This window comes from Solanum tuberosum, unplaced genomic scaffold (genome assembly GCF_000226075.1).
Source record: "Solanum tuberosum cultivar DM 1-3 516 R44 unplaced genomic scaffold, SolTub_3.0 scf00086, whole genome shotgun sequence".
In the NCBI taxonomy this organism is placed as follows: domain Eukaryota; kingdom Viridiplantae; phylum Streptophyta; class Magnoliopsida; order Solanales; family Solanaceae; genus Solanum; species Solanum tuberosum.
In genome coordinates this window covers 1,579,906-1,596,383 of record NW_006239010.1, presented here as the reverse complement: position 1 = coordinate 1,596,383, position 16,478 = coordinate 1,579,906, and the positions used below count along the sequence as shown (strand labels likewise).

General features: G+C 34.4%; 1 protein-coding gene across 1 annotated transcript; it reads right to left on the bottom strand.

The window, feature by feature from the left end:
• Nucleotides 1-396: 396 nt before the first annotated feature.
• On the bottom strand, nt 397-3,396 carry LOC102602037 (U-box domain-containing protein 4-like). The gene is made up of 2 exons (XM_006346717.2): nt 1,744-3,396; nt 397-1,053 (listed from the first exon to the last, which is right to left on the bottom strand). The coding sequence occupies exons 1-2, from the start codon at nt 3,034-3,036 to the stop codon at nt 991-993; spliced, it is 1,356 nt and encodes a 451-aa protein (XP_006346779.1). The 5' UTR covers nt 3,037-3,396; the 3' UTR covers nt 397-990.
• Nucleotides 3,397-16,478: the final 13,082 nt, after the last annotated feature.

The window sequence follows — 16,478 nt, the reverse complement described above, 5'->3', positions numbered from 1 at the left end:
ACCTATGCAGGTGAGAAATAATATGTATCCTCCGTTTAAAGTGGGAGAAGAACCATAAATTTCCAGGTTCGAATTTGGTCAAATCTTAGCAAAGGTTATAAAGTACAAGAAGAACGATGAGTTCTCAAGGTCAAATCCGAACAGCAAGTGACAGGCATCAGGTTTGAATAGTCGAAATTCGCACCAACTAGTTGGTATACCAGTGTAAAACAAAAAGGGTTGGGAGGACCACATGGTGTGGCTAACCAACTCATTTAAGCATACCTTTGAACACATCTCAATTGACTAAAGCTTAAGCAAACTCTGCCAGCTAAAAAGTCATAATGCACTAGGGATATAGACAAATATAAGCATAATAAGATAATTACAAGTATATATTAGGAAAAATGATGCTAATAAGGAGAGGTGGGGCTGCTATACCCTCTGTATTCACACCAAAGGAAAATATAAACATCTGACACTCTTCTAGTTGTATAGATGGAGACACAAATTTAATAGCTGTAAAAATGCCAACAACCCAACCTTGAAGAAAAAAATTGAGCTTTGACATATTTCAGTCATAGAAAATCAAGAAAATATCTCATTACTGGACATATTGTTCAAGAACCAAAAAAGACTAAAGCATACTGAAATAGTAGCTTTTTTACACACTAAAGAATCAGAAAATTAGTAACTCTTTCAGAAGAATTAGGACCACCCAAACAAAACTAAGGGATCATTATCAAATTCTTACCAAACAACCTCACAGATAATAATTCAAAAGGGACATGAGAACCCTTCCCACCACCCTTGCCAGCTCCTATGTAATAACTTGGTTAAAAATTTACCTAAATAGGTCAGTTTCCTTAAACTAACTTGATATTTATTTTCTTGATTACCTTGACATATGTTATGAACTTTTAAATTTATAAACCACTCTGTACAAACTCTTCAAATCACTTCCTATAAACAGAAAATACTCAAATGTAGAAGACCATCTAAGCTACCTCGCTAAGGAGTTGAAGTAGAAGCTTCTTGTCTTGATTCCCTCAAGTATGTCAGTAATGTTTCTGCCTGCCGAAAACAACCAAAGCTTCATTAAGATTAAATCATTCGATAAAAGACGACTATAAAAATGCATGCGCAAGATCATGCATCACAATCACTGAAAGCAATCATGTTACCAGCATTCAGTGTCTATATCATAACAAGCACCAATTTTCAAAATATGACACTAACAAATTCAAGAAAACACAGTATTCATTAATGGCACATGGCAACTATAAAGGTCCATACCCAAAATTCCTTTTTTTTCCCCTCATCATTTCCATGTTCATCTACCAAAGATATACCCAAAAATGGGAACACTCCATGTGACTATTTTTAGAACTTAGAAGTGAATCTTGACATATTTCACTACTAATTTCAAAACATAAATTTGAAGTTCGACCTTAATATTTGTTATAAGTTGGTACCATTATTCAAATGAACTGCTATTTTTCTCATCCCAAAGGTATACATGAATCAATCAATCAACTAAATATCAATCTCAATTAGTAGGATTTGGTTGTAATAATCATTTTGAATCTCCATTAAACTCCATTCATGTCTAACAATTACACCTAAGTAATACCTACTTATAATTCAAAGGGTAAATGGCGATTAAATGACATATAAAGGATAAAAATTCAATCTTTATGGTAAAAAATAAGCATAAGTAATTGATCAAGATTTCCTTCCAATGGAATCAAACAGGAAACTCACCTTGTGCTTAGCTTTAGCAGTTCCGGTCTGCGACAAGGCGACGAGAGGAGGGATTCCTCCTTCCCTAACAAGAAGTCCTCTATTCCTTACACTATCAACACATAGCTGCAAAAGAGTCATCACTGCAAATTCCTTCCCTTTATCCGATCCATCTTCAATCACTTCCACAAGTGCAGCAATTCCTCCTTCCTCAACTATACTTTCTTGCCCCATCTCGATACCCGTTAAGCTACTTAACACCACCATAGCCTTCTCAGCTAACCCTGTTCCCTCCTCACACACTAACCCCACCAATGGTTTCACAGCACCAGCACTCACTGCCCGTTCTTTATTCAATCTCACCGTGCATAGCTTATACAACGTCGTTAGAGCATCCTTCTTTCCCCGATTCGTCCCGTTTATTAACAGTGCCACTAATGGGGCAATAGCACCACAAGCACCAATGGATAACTTATTCTCATCTATCAAAGCTAAGCTTAGCAACCCACAAGCTGCATTCTGTTTCGAAGTTTCAGTGCCCGTTTTCAACACGTAAATCAAAGATTTTATCGCCCCGGAGTTTGTAATTAAGGTTTTATTCGGTTCGTGAAGCGACAGATTGAGAAGAGCTGTTACAGCGTGTTCCTGAGTCCGTGGATCGGAGCACCGGAGAAGTGGTAACAATGCCGGAATAGCACCAGACTCTCCGATTAAAGCACGATTATCAGCTCGATTTTTAGCTAAAAACCTCAATTTCTCCGCCGCCGATCTTTTCACGGCAACCGACGGTGACTGTAAACTGTCGACGCAGAGTTTCACCGTCGGCTGAAGATCCTCCGGCTCAATGCTTTCCATTATCTCTGTCGAAAATGTCTCCCGCTGCAGAAACCCTACACAAGGTTCCGGTTCCGGTTCGGGTTCACTAACGGAACTCTGATTCGGATCCGAATTTGGGATGTAAGCTAAACGTTCCAACTCGCCGGAAATATCACTGCTATACGCCGAGAAATCACTGAAAGTATGGGAAATGTCCAGAAATTCCACATCGGAAAAAGAAGATTTATCAACCGGCGGCTTCTTCGCTAGCTCAGTAAGGCGAAAATCAACGACGGAATCTGTAAGGTTCTCATAAACCGGACCGGAGTTTTCGTAGTCGGTTTGGTACAAATTGGACCGGATAGTGCGCATGGACCGGCCGATTGAACGTCGGTGAACTTTGGCGGAGGACGGCGGTGGAGTATAGTAATAAGGCCGTGTTTGGGAGTAATGGGTAGTAGAAGAAACATGAGAATGAGAATTTTCTAGCGAAACCATATTTGGAAACTTTGCAAAAACAGAGTTTCAATTAGTCAAATGTGAGTTCAGAAATCTCAGATTTGGAGAAAAGGGTGGCTCTTTTAATGGGTTTTAAGAAATTTTCATGGCGGAATTTGTGAATAAAAAGGGAAGAAATGAAATTCAGAAACAGAGCAAGAACGATGGAGTTTTCAAATGTGTTTGAAGAATTGTTAGATTTGGTGAAAAGGGTGTTTTTTTATGTTGGTTTAAGAAATTTTCATGGCGGAATTTGAGAAGAAAGTGGAACTGAGAGAGAACTCGAATGAGTGATGAAAATGGTGGATTTATAGAGAGTGGAAGAAGAAGAAAGGATGAGATGAGTGGATTCGTCTATTTGGTGGCATTTGATTTTATTAATTATTATTTCAATTAATAAAATCCCTTGTAAGAAATTAATGGCTAGTATTTGTTTCTACAGTGAAATTCGATTAAATTCGAATTCATATGTCGTTGCAAGACTTTTTAAATCTGAATTCATGTATATTGTAATAGAAATGAAGTATTAACTTTGAATTTGAATTTTTTTTATTAAGGATAAATAGATGAATTCTAAATCATTCTATTATAATTAATGTTGGTTATTATTATGTATAGTTTAAGAACATTGCATTCACTTGCATACTTCCTAAATCTGAATACACACGTTGTAGATTTGTCGCATTTCAGAGTTTCCTAAATTTGAATTCACACATTAAAATGTTTAATTAAGAATGGATGTATCTCTGGATCAACCTCGAATTCAAAAAATTTAATTAAGAACGGATGGATTTCAAATCCTTCCATTACTATCCAGATTATTAATGGTTAACATTAGTTAATATAATGTATGTCTAAGAACGTTGCATACTTCCTAAATCTGAATTCACACGTAAACTTTCTGCCTTCCAAAGTTTCCTAAATCTGAATTCACACATTAAAATATTTAATTAAGAATAGATGAATCTCTTGGATAAGCCTCTAAGTCGAAATTTTTAGTTAAGAATGAATGGATTTCAAATCATTCCATTATTACTACTTGTAGTGTTAGAATGTAAAGTAAGTTTTTTACTTTTTAAGTCTTATGATCTTAAATTAAAAATAAGTGAAATGTAATGACATCACTCCAATATAGATGATAGATATAATATTTTAATTCAATTCATTATCAAAAGTTGGCTCATAAAATAAAAATTGTCCAATAAAAGACTCATTCCTATCGTGTGAGAGATTTAACGGTCTTAAATAGATCATATGAAAATTAAAATTTAAAAATTAACAAAAAAAATCTTTATAAAATAATTTAAAATAAAATAAAATAAAAAAATTAAAATGGAGAAAGTAATCTTCTAGATTAATTTATAAAAGGTATAGTAACCAATAATTATTTAACTTCTCAAATTAGCAAGTGTCACTATCTTTGCTATCATAAAGTATTTGAACCCACATAGGAAAAAAGTGGGTGAGGTGAAATACTGCCGTCAATCATAAAATAAATTAAAATTAAAAAAAGTTTCTGCCGTCATAATTTTTTTGTGTCACATTCATTCTTTCTCAAGCACTAATTCTATCAAAAAAAATTCAGATAAAAACAACACTCACTTTATTTGTTTTTCATTCGATATTAAAAGTATTCGTTATTGATATATATATTCACTTAAATTTAAAATTTGCGGTGAAAAATTCGACAAGATTAAGGTCTATTATACAGTTATATAGATGAAGTTTCAATAGAGACGAGATTTCATCTTAGTTATTTGAGTATTTTTTTTATGCACGAAAATAGTTAATTTGATCTTGATAATAGAAATATGTTTGTTAGAAATTTTGAACGTTTAAAAACACAATAATATCGTTGCTGGAATATTAATCTTGCTCCTCAAAGATCAAGCCAAATATAAACCGTTTCGTATAGTTTAAATGCTGATTTAATTCTTTTTCCTTAAAAAATTCCGTACGTTGAAAAACTTATATCATTAATCAATAATAAAAAATTGAATTGAACCCATTTTTCCCCTAAGAAAATAACGTTGTTTAGAAACAATGACCCTAATATTTCTGTCGATTGTACTAAATAAATGCTACACGGTTGAGTTGATTACAACTTAAAATCATAATTTTATATTGCTAATTAAAAGGATCATGTTTATTCTTGTTTAAGTACATGAAAAATATTAAAACGTTAGATTAGAGCACGACCAAACAATATTAATCATGTCATACTATTTGTAATCACATGATATTTGACAAGTCATACGCATTAATTTTGTCGTTGACGAATTTGAGGAAGATTAATTGAGGGGTGTGGTCTGTACGAAAGAAAATATTGATTTGTTTTTAGAAAAATAAATGTTTTTATTTTTGGGATTTTAAAAATACTAAATTATGATTATTATTTTTTTGAAGCTTTTGATGTGTATAAGCACATGAATTTTTGAGAAAATTATTGTCTAACTCTGTTTGATCTGAAATTTGAAGGGTCTATCTCAAATAAACTGGGCTTCACTATGACTACATAACTTTTATTTTTTTTGCGTTTCAAGGTCCTGAAATTCAAAATTAGGATTATTAGAGTTTTCGATGTGTATAAATACATATATTTTTTGAGAATTTTGTAACATGAGGGACTCCTGATACCATTCCTAAAAGCGAAGGAGAAATAGAGAAGAGAAAGAAAAGAGAGAATTTGATAAATTTCTGATATATCCTCATAATGTGATTACATCGTTTTAATAGTACTCCTTACAGACAACGGATAGTACTACAGCTGTCCTATTCCTAACTGAAAGAGGGACTACAATGCAAATAACCACAAACTATTCTTAAGGGACTAAACTGTAAGACGGAAATAAAATACGTAAATACTTAGACGACCTAAAGTAAAATAAGGAAACTTCTAATTTAACAGTCACAACAGCTTTTGTGACAATCCATTCCCCTTAAATTAGAACTTGTCCTCCAGGTCAACAAAGTTGGGAAACTGTGATCTTATGAATTGATAATCTTCCCAGGTGGCTTCTTCTGGCAGCAAATTAGCCCATTGCACTAAAATCTGTACAGCCGCCTTGTTTCCTTTCTTGACCATTCTCCTGTCCAGCACAGCTACAGGCTCCACTAAGGGCTGGCCTTCCGGTGAACACATAGGAGGATCTATGGAAGGAATTTTCTGACCTCCAACCTTTCTCTTGAGTTGCGAAATGTGAAAAACAGGGTGGATCTTGGCAGTTGTAGGCAGCTTGAGTCTATAAGCAACAGGTCCAAGTTTTTGAACGATCTGATATGGTCCATAGAACTTAGAAGCCAATTTGAGACTCTTCCTGACAGCCAATGATGTCTGCTTATAAGGTTGAAGTTTCAAAAATACCCAATCTCCTTCTTCAAATTCCCTCTCTGTTCTTCTCTTGTCAGCATTTCTTTTCATTCTGTTCTGTGCCATAGCCAGGTTCTCTTTCAGCACCTTGGACATAATCTGCCTTTCTTTGAGCACTTGATCAATAGCATTTACTTTGGACTGCGCTATTAATTCAAATGAAAGCTGAGGGGGTTCATAACCATAAACCACTTTGAAAGGGGTCATTTTTATTGAAGAGTGATAGTTACTGTTGTACCAGTACTCCGTCATTGAAAGCCACTTATTCCACTCCTTTGGCTTATGTCCACTCATGCACCTCAAATAATTTTCTAAACATCTGTTTAGCCTTTCTGTTTGACCATCAGTTTGTGGATGGTAAGCAGAACTGAAGAGTAATTGCACCTGCAGGTTCTTAAATAACTCTTTCCAGAAGTTACTTAAAAAGACCTTATCTCTATCAGAAACTATGCTCTTAGGTAAGCCATGTAGTTTGTAAATAGTATCCAAAAACACTCTAGCCACCTGAGAGGCAGTAAATGGGTGAGATAAAGGTATGAAATGAGCATATTTGTTGTACCTGTCGACTATCACCAATATGACATCCTGACCCTCAGATTTTGGCAAACCTTCAATAAAGTCCATTGATATATGTTCCCACATTTTTTCTGGCACAGGCAGAGGTTGCAGCAGACCTGGGTAGGCAACCTGTTCATCTTTGCATCTTTGGCAAACCTCACATTCTTGAACAATTACCTTGACTTGTTCCAGCATAGTAGGCCAATAAAACACGGCTTTAAGTCTTTGGTATGTTGCCCAAATTCCAGAGTGACCTCCTAATCCTGAATTATGGATTGTGGATATTAATTGTTGTCTAAACAGACCATTGTTTCCTATCCACGCCTTCCCTTTGAATCTCAATATTCCTTGTTGTAATGAAATATCTTTGCCAGCATCACCATTGGTACTCAAGGCTGTGATTGCTTTCAATACCTCTGGATCACCTTCATAACTTTCCAATATTTCCTCCATCCACTTAGGCTTTAATTGCGAGATGACCATGCATTGTTCAGTGTCCTCTACAGCCTTAGTATCCGCTTTTCTCGACAACGCATCAGCCACCACATTTTCAACCCCTTTCTTGTATTGGATTTCAAAGCTTAGTCGCATTAGTTTGGTTAAGCCTTTGTGTTGGAGTGCTGTTGTGATCTTTTGATCCTGCAGGAATACCTGTAAGGCCTGAGATTGAAAGGTTGAGCTCCTGGAATTAAGTTGATCACATGGTCACAATTTCTTGTTGGTGGCAGCTCCTTAGGTTCCTGAAACACTTCCTCATATTGTTCCAACAGTCTGGTGATTTCAGAATGCATATCTTTTTGCTCATTTATCATTTCTTCATGTATCCATGCCAATTCAGCCACTACTTCACAAGTTCCACACTGAAGCATCCTCTTAAGTGCTTTGGTGTCTACTGAAATTACCTCAGGATCATCTGTAATTCCATATAATGTAACCATTCTCTCAGCAGTCATAAAACTCAGACTGTGAGGTCTTGTATGGAGTATGATTGGTGCTACCATGTCTATCCAATCCATACCTAAGATCATATCACAGCCACCCACCTTCATCAACTTGAGTGTAAAGTTGAACTGCTCATTTTGCATTTTCCATCCAAATGATGGACATTCACATTCAAAACTCATCAACTGGCCATTGGCAACTAACACCCTCATAGGTCTGCTCATGGGGCGTACTGGTAGCCTTAGTAATTTCACAATTTGAGGGTCAATGAATGAATGGGTCGACCCACTATCAATTAAGATTGTCATTGGCAGCTTTCCGGCATATCCCACAATCTTGATGGTGGATATTTTACCATTTGCAGAGCTCAATCCTAATAGGGCATTTAATGATACTTCAGCCTGTTCTTCTGTTTCCTCCTCCAAGGTTTCTGGAACATCCAAAAAGACGTCTGGTTGTTCACCTTCCTCTACTGTTGCCTCACCTTCTATAGCATGCAAGGTTATTTGTTTACATTGATGGCCAGGGTAGTATCTTTCTTTACACCTATAACAAAGTCCTTGTTCTCTCAAAATCTCAAGATTAGGAGGCAGGGTATTTGGTTTGAGTGGAGCTCTACCCTGTGGCCTTTGATTTGGATAGGTGAGTTTCAGAGGCTGCTGATAGGAAGGGCCAGCAAGGGGTTTAATAGGATTGGCTTGGGCATTTCTGGGATAGGTTATGGCTAAAGGCCTCTGGACAGTATTTGGAGGTGTTCTGGCAGAAACAAAAGGAAGAAGAGCCCTAAATGATTCTTCATACAACTTTGCAACCTCATAAGCATCTAGAATTGTCGTAGGACTAGCCAGTTTCACCAACGGTTTTAATTCGATCTTTAACCCACTAATGAAACTTGCCACATAATGAGTTTCATTCAATAATGGGTTGATGATAGTCATATAGCTAGTTAGTTCCTCAAACTTTTCTTGGTACTGATCAACAGTTCCCACTTGCATAAGTTTATTGAACTCGTCAACTATATCTTGAGGTCTGATATTACCAAACCTCCGACAGACCTCAGTGCAAAATCTTTGCCATGTTATCCTGCCTCGATGGTTGACCACGTAACTATCAAACCATATATCTACCCTTTCCCCCAAATGCACTGAAGCGTAACTGAGTTTTTCCTGTTCGGAAATGTTGTATAACTCAAAAAACTTCTCACATTTTCTTAACCAACTCCTTGGGTTGTTACCATCAAAGTCTGGAAAATTGATCTTTGGTTTGAGATTTCGCTGAGGGTTTGAAGACTCCGAAGTGGAAGGACAGTGAATAATCGGATTGGGAAGGATGGGGGGAGCTGAAGAATAAGCTGGGTTTCGGAACAGAGGAGGACTTGAGAAAAGAGGTGCTGGTGGAAACGTAAAACCCTGGCCTACTTCATACACAGACTGGTTGAAAGATGGATGGGAACCAACCATAGGTGATTTTCCAGTTTCCACTCGTTGCTGAAAACCCTGCGTGCCGATGGGTGTTGTGAGTGGAGTCGAATCCGTTGGTGGAGTCGTCGGGGAAGAAGGGATGGACTGTACTCCCATATGTGAAATAATAAGCTCCAGTTTCTTGTTCGTCTCTCGCATCTCATTGAAGTGAGTGTGAAATTGTGACTGTTGTAGCTCGACAGTTTCAAAACGTTTGCTAACATCATCAACGAACACCGCCAACTGAGTTCGGACAACTCGAACGTCATCTTGTAAGACTTGAAGTGCGGTGGATGAAGCCATTCCCGGCGGCGTAGAGGTGCCAGGTGGCTCTGATACCATTGTAATAGGAGGGACTCCTGATACCATTCCTAAAAGCGAAGGAGAAATAGAGAAGAGAAAGAAAAGAGAGAATTTGATAAATTTCTGATATATCCTCATAATGTGATTACATCGTTTTAATAGTACTCCTTACAGACAACGGATAGTACTACAGCTGTCCTATTCCTAACTGAAAGAGGGACTACAATGCAAATAACCACAAACTATTCTTAAGGGACTAAACTGTAAGACGGAAATAAAATACGTAAATACTTAGACGACCTAAAGTAAAATAAGGAAACTTCTAATTTAACAGTCACAACAGCTTTTGTGACAAATTTATCGTCAAGACTCTATTTGCCCTAAAATCTTGAAGGTCCATTCCAGGCGTTTCACCATGATGGACATAACTTTTTTTTAACGTTTTAGGGTTCTAAAACATGAATTCATGATTACAGTATTTTTTAGTGTATATTAGTATATATATTTTTTGAGAAATTGTTATTGGACTCCATTTTTTTTCTAAAATTCAGAGGGTCCATCCCAAATGGCATGAGTTTTGCCATGAGTGACGTCACTTTTTCTTTTGTTGAGTTTTGTCCTAAAGTGTTATATCGTGATTATTTGAGTTTTCGATTAGCATATGATTTTATTCTTGAAAAAATGTTGGTGAATGCTGGCATTAAAATTCAAAGGATCTATCCAAAACAGCCTAAATTCGCCAGGACTATGTCCAAACACCTCCTTGTCTAGATTTTTTTTTTTGTGAGCAATTGAAAGTTGAACATTGAAAGCAAAAAGGATTAAATCATCAAATCCAAATATTTGAGTGGAAGTTAGAGAAGATAACTATCACAATTTTGATACACTTATTTTATCAATCAAGATCATTTACAACACGATCAATAAATTACAATTCATATAATAAGATTATTCTATCAAATCAATTTAAAAAATAATTACGAACTTTGTCATTAATTCAAATTTCAAGAATCCGATAATAGAAAATCTTTTTCCCTAATTATTTGTCCATTTTGACAAATAAAGAAAGGACAATTTTTTTTTACCCATTATACCCTCAATTAATTATTTTGAAAATGGTAGTACTAGTTTTTAATTCATCAACTTCATAATTAATAAGGGTAAAATGATAAACTCATTATATCAATTATTGTTTTCTTAATAGGTGTGTCAATTCAAAGTGGACAACTAATTAGGGACAGAAGGAGTATTATCTAGTTTTAATTGTTAGTTGGTGAGATGTACTTCTTCTGAATTCAAATCAAAATATTATTTCTCATAGAAAAAGTTCATCTTTTAATTTAATATTTATTAAGTATTAGGAGTAGGGTTACTATTTTTGAAGTTTTTTTGTTTTGATTCTCCGACAATCTTGAATCCAAATTAAACCTACTTATTTAATTTACAGTGAAGTCTGTATCAATACGGATCATAGTGGAATGGTTCAGAAATCATCAATTCCAATTTCAATTAAAAATCTTATATTCGAGTCTCAAATCACCGAAATTCAAGATAAAAAATGAACATTTCAATTTTTTTACTATTTTTTTGATATTACAAAAAAAAAAAAGAGGAATAAAGTAGTGAAGTAGCAACAAAATAAATTGAGTATAATTATACGTCAAGTTAAGTTACGTAGACAGCTTGGTTTTCTCCTCACTTTTCAATTGGGCCGTTGAAAGATAACGTATCTTATTCTCATTCATATTTCATTTTCAAAATATCATAGTATCCCTTTCTTAGATGATGTTTCCACGAAATTTCATATATATATTTGGTATCTTATAAAAGGACAATAAAGAGAGAAAAATATATATTTTTATAAATCTTTTGTCAAAACAAATGCCATTTAAATATTAGATTCATATTAGTTAATTACGAATAATATTAATATCATAGTCAGATATGGAGACAACATTATTATAGGATGTGTGCAAGAAACTAAGATGTAAACGCACGTACTTCCTTCTAAGTGAGTTGTATAAATATATACTGTTAAATTAGGTCTTAGGCCTAACTCACACCCCAAAAGCTAGCTCAAAGGGAGGAGGATTGCCCAAGCCTTATAAGGAGTCCACCCATCTCATTAACCACCGATGTGGGACTTTTGTCATTCTTTAACACCCCACCTCACGCCTAGTGCTTAGCATCTGGTGCGTGGGCAATTTTGATTTTGGGGGCTCCAACATCGGGTGAGACGGGCCCTGCTCTGATACCATGTTAAATTTTGAAATTGGATGATCAAGCTTTATCGAGAGCTTGAGATTCATCCATGGCTGCTTCTCTTCTGTTGTTGTGTTAAAGAATGACAAAAGTCCCACATCGGTGGTTAATGAGATGGGTGGACTCCTTATAAGGCTTGGGCAATCCTCCTCCCTTTGAGCTAGCTTTTGGGGTGTGAGTTAGGCCTAAGACCTAATTTAACATATACTATAAATGGATTTATTTATTCCAAAAAAAAAAGGTTAATTGTAAAATAAATAAATTATGTTGTTACCTTTTTCAGGAGTATCATATCTTAATTATTCATTGTTATCTTTTAGCAAAAAACCCCTTAATTAGTGACTCAATAGCAATAAATTAATAATATATTTTTTAATTTAATTTATCGATCAGTTTAATTTTTGCGCACCGAATTGATGATGGAATCCACCGAATTAAAATCCAAGTTTGGTACTGCTCTTCCACCAAATATCAACTGTTTAATTGTTAGGTAATGTCTGATGTTTTATATCCTCTTTAAACATTTTTATTTGCTCACTTTAACTTGATCAAGCAACAAAATAAAATTACCACTTAATTTTAGTGAAATACAGTTCATTCTGTCTCAATTTATGTGACGAGTACTATTAGTTATTTTGATTGAATCAACAAGAAAAGAAGAAAATAACAATATCTTTTCACACGAAAAAATTAGAAAGATTTTAGTATTTCAATGAGAATTTGTTTCTCGCCATGCATTTTCTTAGTGAGGTGATTTGGTCGGAAATAAGGTGGAAAAATTATCACATTTTGAAACACAAATTTCTCATTAATTCTTGGTGGAAAAAGTCCTTGTTTGCGTATGTACGCAATTTAAGAAAGAAAAAATTAATAACTTTTGAAACTTGGAATCTAAAACAAATCACAGATTTAAATCATTAATCAATTACTTCTCATATTGTCCATAAGCACTTAAAATCATTAATGAAGCATAAAATAGATGATTAGTGGCTTAATACCAAAGATTCATACATAATTATATATCATGACTAGCATAATTAGATACCTAATTAATTTAAACATTTTAGCGGCTCCTGCTGAATTCTTTTGGCTTTTATATAATGATGAAAGGAAAAAACAACAAATCAATTATTTTTTTAATCATATGAAATTAGAACCATTGCACAATGCCAATATTAATTAGAAATAATATAACGTCCCTAAGATTTCTAGTGATTTGTTTCTATTAAATGCAACATTGCTTAGTTGTTTAAAAATTCAAATAAGATTTTTATTGCTAATTAAAAAGATTATGTTTGTCCTTTTCTAGTACATGAAAATTATCAAAAGTGTGTTAAGGTATATTTTGTCGAATGTACTTGTAAATCACATGATTAGTAACATGCCACACGCGTTAATTTGTGTACTATGAAATTTTAATATTTGTTTATTGGCAATAATATTAGCACTAACTATAATAATTAGATCAATTACTTTGTGCATTGGGTTGAAGTTTACATGATAACCCAACAACAACACATATTAGATCCTTGACTTAAAATAAAAAAAATTGATGTGGGATAGTAAGAAAATAAGACGGTAAAATAGCAAGATACAAAATAACTAAAGCAACAAATAGTAGTAATACACATTGAACAGTAAGAAAATGCGTGAAGAAGGGGCTAGCCCCTCACAACAAGTGATAAAATTCGGCTATTAATTTACTAACTCTTTACTCTAATTCTTGATCTTCAAACATTTATATCAAGGGTCAGGTCTTCAATCGACTGAAGTTATGACATGTTCTGCCTATAACCACCTTCTCCAAGTTCTTCTTCAGCCTACCTCTATCTCTCATAACTCAGGCTACAACTATTTTACCCCGTATAATTTCATTCTTAATCATATCATTAGTTGCTAGCATGCTCACTCATCCACATCTTCATCTTTAAAACCTTCATCTTCTGGATAATGATATTTTTTTATTGACTAGCACTCTGCCCCATACAACAATATTGATCTAACCAACCCAAGTTTAGGCTCCATCGTACATGTCCTTAGTAATCCTTATGTAAGCCACACATACACCTTTAAACTCCATGCATCTTCAAAGGACCTCCCTAGGGACTTATTTATATGCCTTTGTTGGATCAATGAATATCATACGAGAGTCTCTATTACTGTCCCTATATTGCTCCAACAATCTCTTCACAAGATAGATGAGACTATAGCCGATTGCCCTCACATAAATTCAAATTGGTTCTTGGAGATAAACACACTCCTTCTCATCCTCATCTCGACTACGTTCTCTCATAAGTTACATGTTAATCATCCCATCATTTTGAAGAGGATGTAATTAGCATTTTAGTTCCTCAATTATGGATTAATTTTAAATTTTGTAATATACGATGAATAAGTAAATTGAACCTTTTATTAACAAAAATATGTAATTTTTATCCTTTTAAAACAACTTTTAGAACAATATTACCCTCAATATTGAGTAATTACATTGCAAAATTAGCATTACACAATGGTCATAAATACCATAGTGATAGATAATTTGGTAAATTCGTGAATAGTTAATTGAAGATTCAATGTGCTACGTCAAATATCATCATAATAAAAATAAAATCTATCAATAATTTTCTTGATTTTATATAAGCTATTAAATTTTCTTGAAATTATTAAAAAATTAAATGTAGTAGAAAAAGTAGTTCAAATGCTGCTTTAGATGATAAATTCAAATTCCCAACTATAAGTTGTTTATATAAATTTCTGGCTCCGCCACAGAATAATTTGGGATCCACCAAAATCGGAATTCTGGTGCTTCTGCCATATATCAACTGTTCACTTTCTTGTTAGGTGAAATTTCATTCTCCAAATGCATTATAGTTTAAGATTATTTTTTTCTCTAATTAGTTTTTTTTTTTTAAATGATATATATTTTTTATTTTCATAGTGAGGAACTTTTATATTAACACGACATATTTAATATATATAGTTGAACTCAACTTGTTTAGGACCGTAGTTATAGTTATAATTAACCACTAAAGTATTATAACATGTTTTAGAGCACACGTTTATAAATTTATCTCTCTGTTTTTTTAATAAAATAAAAATTAGCGATGAGTTAAACTATGACCAACAAAATGAAACGAATGAATATTCCCTTTTTTTGTTGTCACTTGTATATTGAAAATGTCAAATTAAATTAAATTTATTAGCTAAAATATTAGATGCATTTTTTGTCATCTCACTACCGACTAGTAGGAAATATGCATTTTTTGACAACCAAATAGGGAACCTATGGTTCTAAACTAGACTAGATATGGCATATGTTGACTTTATGCATTGAATTTTGGTTGATTCGAATTGCGATTCGATCAAGAAAAGTTTGCAGTGCATCCAAAATTGGAGGGTAAAATGGGAATATGTGATGGTTGCGAAAGTTGATAGACGATAGGCCTAAGATTCGGAGAAAAAAAGGCTCACGATCGGACCTATTGATAGTTCGTGGTTAGAGTGTGACTGTGATTACGGGAGAACTTGTGAGAGTTGCACAATCATGGAATAAGTATAGAAGGTAGCACGATCCTAGTGCGATTAGAGTATGGCTGTGCGGACTCATTTCAAACTCCGTTGAGTCTCACATTGACAAGATAAAGAGAATTTGGATCGTTTACATGGTCTTGAAAATTCTTCCTTCATGAGCTAGATTTGGGAAGTGAGCTAGGTTTAAGGTCCATTTGACATGGTATCAGAGTCAGTCATATCCCAAATTATGGTTTGCCTATGTTAGACCCTTGCATTAAATTGTTCATGCTCCAGATGTTCAGCCATAGACATGAGACTGGATGTTAAGCCCCACAAATAGTGGGATGAGGAAAATTTAGACTCTTTATATGACCGTGGACAATATTGATCTCCTCATGAACTAGCTTTTGAGATTGAATTAGAATGTTGAAATTTAGACTCTATATATGACCACGTACAATACTCTCCTCATGAGCTAACTTAATGGGTTTGCAATTGTGATTTCCTATATTGTTTCTTTGGTCGAACCTCATTAAATCCTTATATTATTTCCTTAGTTCTTTAAAAGTCCATTTTTTTTTGCAAGATTATGTGCTAATAAACCACTAGTATTCCCCAACAAACATAACTAATAAACTAGGATGACCATCAATGGACTGTGCTATTTGGGGAGAACTAGTGGCTGAGGTAACACATAAAATTGCTTTGTTGAATTTCTAAAGTTGGCAATTGATTTTTGACAAGACCTCACTTTCATGCCAACCCTCCTAGCTTTATTGTTATAATGCTCAAGCTGAAATATTTTTTTCTATTCTAATGGATTCCACTTCGCTTGCTTGCACGACTTCTTGTTTGCTACATGTCCATAAATAAGGACAATAAGGTATCCTCAAATGTCAGCATTGAACAAACCATTGGTTGTTGATCTGACCTGATCGACCCAATCATGATACCGAAGGATGGGACTTTTTCTCGATAACTCTGGGTCCCAACTCGAACTACTCCAATGCATGATATGAAAAACTCAATAAATC

What these genes read in the sequence shown, in the direction of transcription:
- LOC102602037 (XM_006346717.2), bottom strand. Translation starts at nt 3,036, where the DNA reads ATGGTTTCGCTAGAAAATTCTCATTCTCATGTTTCTTCTACTACCCAT. An exon ending in CTGCTAAAGCTAAGCACAAG is followed by an intron (nt 1,054 to 1,743) that starts GTGAGTTTCCTG and finishes TGTTTTCGGCAG; the next exon opens with GCAGAAACATTACTGACATA.